General features: G+C 37.4%; 1 protein-coding gene across 2 annotated transcripts in view; it reads left to right on the top strand.

Moving 5' to 3' along the window:
• The window catches only part of rab11fip4a (RAB11 family interacting protein 4 (class II) a), a 46,028-nt gene extending 39,929 nt beyond the window's left edge, over positions 1–6,099 (top strand). For both annotated transcript variants that reach the window (XM_026916028.3, XM_026916030.3), the window contains one exon: positions 1,048–6,099. In XM_026916028.3, the coding sequence (XP_026771829.1) occupies positions 1,048–1,164 (117 nt within the window). In that variant the 3' untranslated portion in view covers positions 1,165–6,099. The remainder of the gene's footprint in view (positions 1–1,047) is intronic.
• Positions 6,100–6,990: the final 891 nt, after the last annotated feature.

A 6,990-nucleotide genomic window follows, 5' to 3' on the forward strand; every position in this document is an offset into this window, starting at 1 on the left:
TACGAGCTGTTATACTGTTAGCATTGGAGCAATCAATCCAGTCTACAGAAGTGGATCCCTCTGTGAGGAACGCTTTGCTCCTACTAGCAGGAAACCTAAGAGCAGATCACTTTCAAGATTAAATCACCATCCGGTAGCCAGAGCTGTTATTGCTATTGTATCCAGAATAGATCAGTGCATCCCTTAAAATAACAATTATCAAGAAGCCACATTATTGTGTTCTAGCTTTCTAAAATGACTGAAAATTACTGAAAAATTCTCCTTAAAATGGACGGTCTTCCAGTAGGAACACTCAATTCAATTCAACAAGACAGTGTTTATGATTACTTAGGTACAAATCTACAGGACCCTGGTGAAATTATTCTCCGAAGCAACCATCCAGATCAGCAGAAGGTGTGTCATAACACTACTGAGACATACAGCGGGGTCCAAAAGTCTGAGACCATTCAAACCTGGAAATAAACTCTTTTAGAATGTAAAAGAATTTTCAACCAAAGAAAGGAAACTGTTCAATATGTTGGATGCTGAAGATTCAATTCTGCACTATTTCTAGGTCACTATTTAAAGTTAAACAGATTTGTAATACTGACCATGTACCTTTGACTTATCCCTTCTATTGAAGCACGTTCAGACGACATTGCGATGGATCTGATCTAACACTGGTCGTCAGGTTGTACGCGAATTTTTGAGTGAATGTTGTCATTAAAGTGGGGCGTACCAATTCTGAAATCCAAGAAAATATTTCTAAGATTTTGTTTTTCACTCAAGTTATTGCTGACACTGTAATTTGTAATGAACATTTCGTATTAAATTTTCATTAGTGGTCTCAGATGTTTGGTCCCCACTGTAGGTTTTAACTCGTTCGAACACTAATAAGACATGAATTCCTGCGTTCGGGATGAAGTTTAAAACACAGGTCCTAAAACAAAAACAAATTCATCTCCCCACCACTCAATTTTCAAAATGACCTAGTGACCGAAGGCTTTGTAGTGTGTGAGGTTGTATTCGTAGGCGTGTATTTGTACTCATACGTTTCTCATCCTGCAGCTGGTCGAGGCTCTGAAGGAGCAGGAGGAAATCAACTTCCGCCTCCGGCAGTACATGGATAAGATCATCCTGGCTATACTGGACCACAATCCCTCCATCCTGGAAATCAAGCACTAGACCTGTCCTGAAGAAGTAAAGGTTGGCATTTTGTGCCACCTTGTGGCTGGGGGAGTGAGGCACACCAACATTTCCACCTCACATCTGGATCAGGAGATCCATTTAAAAAAAAACAAATGACACATCTAGAATATCATGTAAAATGTATTCTTCGTTATACACTCAATATTGTGTACATACACTCCACTCGAGTCTAATAGTCGAGTTGCACTGAGAACTGTTTCGATTGCGTCAGATATCTCACACTGCTACGTGATGTTGTTCCTCACTAAAATCAGTCCAGGATGGTTTGTTGTTATTGGCTGAAAGCAGCAGGGACAATAAAGCAGAAGACAAATAGCACTTTGCTAACCATATAGCACCTTTGCCAACGTCTATTCTAGAACCATTTCTCTGCTTTTCCATCACTAAACAGCCGCTGATGTCAGTGAACCAATATGAAACACTTAAAAGACAACATTGCTCTATCCATCAGCCTGCTTCTTACTGCCATCTGATTTTTACTACGTCAGCATGCACAGGTACATGTAGTCTCATTTGGTACCAAATCCAATCTAATCCCTGTAGATAAATTCATAATCTAGCTGTACAATATCTAGAACACCATGTTGCACTCTGAAATATGTCACGTTAACAGAAGAAATATGATTTCCATTAGATTTCCATCGTCTTGAGGTTTATAAGAGTTTAAAATCTGTTGTAAAATGTATAGAAATGAATCCGCTCCTATAAAAAAAAGGTTCACTGCTGCTTCAGTGAGGCAGCACCAGCCATAATCAGTTATTAGACCTTTTTATTATTATTATTATTATTATTATTATTATTATTATTATTATTATTAGACAGGGTTCTTTTGCATCTTACGCCAGATGAGAAAGGTTTGGACCCCTGATATAGCTGCACGTGACTGTAGAATGGACCTTCGGGGAATTTTTTTTTTTTTGTGGCAATAAGAGACAAGAGAGGACGTACAGACAGCGTAGCTTGTGTCCTGAAACAGACTGATGTCCATCATGGATTCTAGCAAAAATAAAATAAAATAAAATAACATTTTATAACAATAACAATAACAATGTTGGCCATTTATTATTATTATTATTGTTATTATTATTATTATTATTATTATCATCATCATTATTTTGTTAATAATAATACTAATAATACTAATACTAATACTAATAATAATATGCATTAAACAAGTTTCCACAGTGATTCAAAAAAACATATACATAAAACTATTTCATAGAATAAATGCAATAGAATTAAAGACGAACAAGAAAATAAACCAAAGCACAAGCTACGTAATGAGAGTTCACTGACAGATCAATAGACATGTGCCGATAGGATTTTTTAAAAAATTGAATTGTCTAACTTTTAAGCATTGTTTACAGTATTGTCAGAACATTTCTGTACGTTCAGCTGCACCTGTGTGATTGCGCCTGTGTGGTTTCAGTTAGCTCTTGTAGTGAAGTGCAAACAGCTTAGCGTCTTACAGACACTGCTTGTCTAGTCATGTTAGTTAGCTAAATGCAAGCAGGGGTATGATTTCTGCCAGCTGACAAACACAAAGACGTATCAGTCGCCTAAATCGCTAATTCCTGATTCAGTGTTAGTTCTAGTCGCCTTGGTTTTCAATGGCGTGTTCATCTGTGAGATTTTTCTTTCTTTTTTTTTGTGCTGGTTAATGTGTCATGTTTCTGAAGCTACATTTAACAGGCAACTCAACAGCAACTAGCATACATTTACTCGGTGCTAATCAAAGTAGCTAAGAAATATTTTTGTGTGTATTCTTCCTCAGTCTGGCAAATGGACAGAATTATGGGACACATGCCTCCTTTAATATCCCTTCGAACTTGTCCAAAAATATGGAGTGGCCTCGTTCCGATATCAGCTTAGGAGAAGTGATGACATTGTGATGCTTTTCGGATTTTGATATTATGCTTGTTGTATCGTTTAACCGATGATCGGCACATGGCTACACGTTTGCACAAAACGTAGCGTTTACAGGTTGTTGTATGTCTGCAAGTGGAACTGGATACATCCGTCTTTATTTTAAGAAAGAAAGACACAGGATGTGTGTAAATTCTAAGATTATTTTCATACATTAGTGTAAAAGATGTTGAAATGAACCCCAAGACAGGCCTCTGTCTCTTTCTGCGTAGTTCACAAAAAATAAAAAAAAATTATTTTTCTAATCCTCGTTTTTCAAATAAGGAATAAGTGGTTGCTGTTCTAGTAAGAATATTAATTAGACATGACAATACAGGTGTGTAAAAGTACATTAGACTATTTAACTTACACACCTACAGCATTCCTCTTACAGCTAATAAGCACCAATTACATTTCAATATGAAATCAGAGGAAGCTGTGTGTCAGTAAGTAAAATAAAGACTAACTGACCTTTCAGCAATAAAATACTTAATATTTCATTTGTGGGGTTTAGATCTGTCCATAACAGCTGACTGGACTTATTTTATTCTGCTAGTGTGCTAGCTACTTACCACAATATGACTCGGTAGCTATGTAATTCAAAGTATTGGACTATACACATATTGATGTTGCTGATAAAGTCAAGTGCATCCTTATTTAAAAAAAAAAATTAAATAAGCATGCACTTGACTTTATCAGCAAGATCAATATGTGTATAGTCCATGCACATTTCTCCCTTTTGGTTGGAAGTGTACAGTCACATGATGTCGTGAGGAGAAGCCGACAAGGGCGAGTTATAAAATACAGGGTAGCTTTAAGTGGACTTTCTTCAGCATGGCTCTATATAAACTATATGGCCAAAAGTTTGTGGACACCTAACCATCACACCCATATGTGCTTGCTGAACATCCCATTCCAGAGTTATTCCCCTTTTGCTGTTATAATAAGCTCCACTCTTCTGGGAAGGCTTTCCACTGGATTTTGGAGGGTGGTTGTGGGGATTTGTGTTCATTCAGCTACAAGAGTAATATTAGTGAGGTCAGGTACTGATGTGAAGTGAGGAGGTCTGGGGTGCAGTCAGCTTTTCAATTCATCCCAAAGGTGTTCAGTGGGGTTGAGGTCAGGGCTCTGTGCAGGAAACTCAAGTTCTTCCAGTCCAACCTTCTCAAACCATGTCTTCATGGAGCTCGCTTTGTGCACAGGGGCATTGTCATGCTGGAACAGGTTTGGGCCTCTTAGTTCCAGTGAATGGAAATTATAATACTACAACATACAAAAACATTCTAGACAACTCTGTGCTTCCAACTTTGTGGCAACAGTTCGGAGAAGAACCACATATGGGTGTGATGGTCAGGTGTCCATAAACTTTTGGCCATATAGTGTATGTCTTCAGTGTGGTCATGCCTCTCATTAAGGTGTCATGTCTATTTAAACTGAGTCGAGCGCTGTGATCTTTGATTGCTAATTTAATCTAAATGAATTCCTCCTTGATAATTCAGATACATAAATCATGATGGCCATATTTTAAAATTCTCACTACTCACAAATTTATCGGTATCAGTATACTCTCGATATTACTATTAGCTTGAAAAAGAAAGTCAGTGGTATTGCCCATCTATACTGAATTGAATTTCGCAGCTGTCACTTCGTAATTGTTGTAATTACAACATTGTGAACATACCAAGAAACTAGCATTTTAGTAAATATGCTAACCCATAACCCATCAACAGGCTAAAACACGAGCTTATTTATAGTAAACTATAGCAAGTGAAATAAAAAACATGCGTCTTGCAAAAAGAAAGGTTCGATTCTAGCTTGTTTTAGCTATCTAGTGAGGCTAATGCGATTAAAGACGAGACACTGCAGTGCAATCGGCTCATTTATGGTCATGTGTATGCCTTGTACGCCATGTGTACGCCTTTTAAAAATGGGCGTGTCCCTTTTGGTAAGATGAATACTCATATTCATAATCAGTCATATTTGAATATACAATCAAATGTTCAACTGGAAAAAGTGCTCTCACTGTAAATGCCATGAATGTATCACCTCTGTTTTTTATCACCGTGTAACATTTGTTTTTTTATTTATATATTAAAATGTTACGTGAATGACAGTATTGCAGATGACTGTGTAGTTCAGATTACTGCTGTACACAGAAACGCACACTACTGCACAAATCGCATGTGATTAGTCTGTCATACGTTTGTGCCTATATTTCTGTCTTTTAATAACGTCTGATTTTACTAGGAACTTTTTTGTATATACATATATACTTCCTTCACTTATTTGCGTTGTAGCATTGCTCTAAACTGTACAAACAGTTTGTATGTACGTACCACACACACACACATCCTAGCTAAAGAGCAAATGATGGTTGTTTTTGTTTTGTTTTGTGTTTTATGATTTAAAAAAAAATGTATGAGGCATGTATGAGACATTTTCATTAACATTAGCACCATTTCGCTGTTGTAAAGATGTAGTGATATCAGAGAAAAGCCTACTGTAATTCTCTAGAGCTCACGCATTAGTGTGTGTGTGTGTGTGTGTGTTTAGGCTGATCTATACAGCAAAGAGGTTTTTTGTAATTACAGCTGAATCCTCATATACTAAGATGAAAAAAGTGCTATCATTAATTGAACTTATTTTAGGCACTTAGGAATAATGTCTCATCAGTACATTAGATATTTGCGCAAATGAAGTCCCGTGTTTGCACTAATAACTCAGCACATAGATCAATACAGGTAATTATGTTTTATTATTATTATTATTATTATTATTATTATTATTATTATTATTTTGTAAATGCCAAACAAAACACTTTCACTAACTGATCATTTTAGCAATGTTTGTTTTTGTACTGATTTGATAGATGGTTGCTCACCTGTCACCACACACAGGCTAAACTTTTTTGTTTTTGTTATATAAAAAAAGAAAAGAAATCAATGTTAATGATCTAGTGACAAACTGCAAATGGAAAACTATAATAAAGCATTTGCATTGGCATGATTTGGCGTTTTAATTTTATTGACGTGTTGTTTTTATTTTGGTGGTTTGTAAAATGCTGCTTTATAGAACCTTATACACGGCCAAAAGTTTATGGACACCTGACCATCACACCCATATGTGGTTCTTCTCCGAACTGTTGCCACAAAGTTGGAAGCACAGAGTTGTCTAGAATGTTTTTGTATGTTGTAGTATTGTAATTTCCCTTCACTGGAACTAAGAGGCCCAAACCTGTTCCAGCATGACAATGCCCCTGTGCACAAAGTGACTCCATGAAGACCTGGTTTGAGAAGGTTGGACTGGAAGAACTCGAGTTTCCTGCACAGAGCCCTGACCTCAACCCCACTGAACACCTTTGGGATGAATTGAAAAGCTGACTGCACCCCAGACCTCCTCACTTCACATCAGTACCTGACCTCACTAATATTACTCTTGTAGCTGAATGAACACAAATCCCCACAACCACCCTCCAAAATCTAGTGGAAAGCCTTCCCAGAAGAGTGGAGCTTATTATAACAGAAAAGGGGGAATAAATCTGGAATGGGATGTTCAACAAGCACATATGGGTGTGATGGTTAGGTGTCCACAAACTTTTGGCCATATAGTGTACATTTCAGGTACATCACAAATGTATTATAGGTTTAGAATGAATTGATTCGAATATCTGTATGTCAGAAGGGACACGGTGGCTTAGTGGTTAGCCATTTTGCCTCACATCTTCAGGATTGGGAATTTGAATCCCACCGCCACCCTGTGTTCATGGAGCATGCATGTTCTCCCTATGCTCTGTGGTTTCCTCGGGGTTCTCCAGTTTCCTCCCCCAGTCCAAAGACATGTGTTGCCATTGGCATTTCCAAACTCCATACTGTGTGTGATTGTGCCCTGCAATGGGTC

Source organism: Pangasianodon hypophthalmus, chromosome 13 (assembly GCF_027358585.1).
Source record: "Pangasianodon hypophthalmus isolate fPanHyp1 chromosome 13, fPanHyp1.pri, whole genome shotgun sequence".
In the NCBI taxonomy this organism is placed as follows: domain Eukaryota; kingdom Metazoa; phylum Chordata; class Actinopteri; order Siluriformes; family Pangasiidae; genus Pangasianodon; species Pangasianodon hypophthalmus.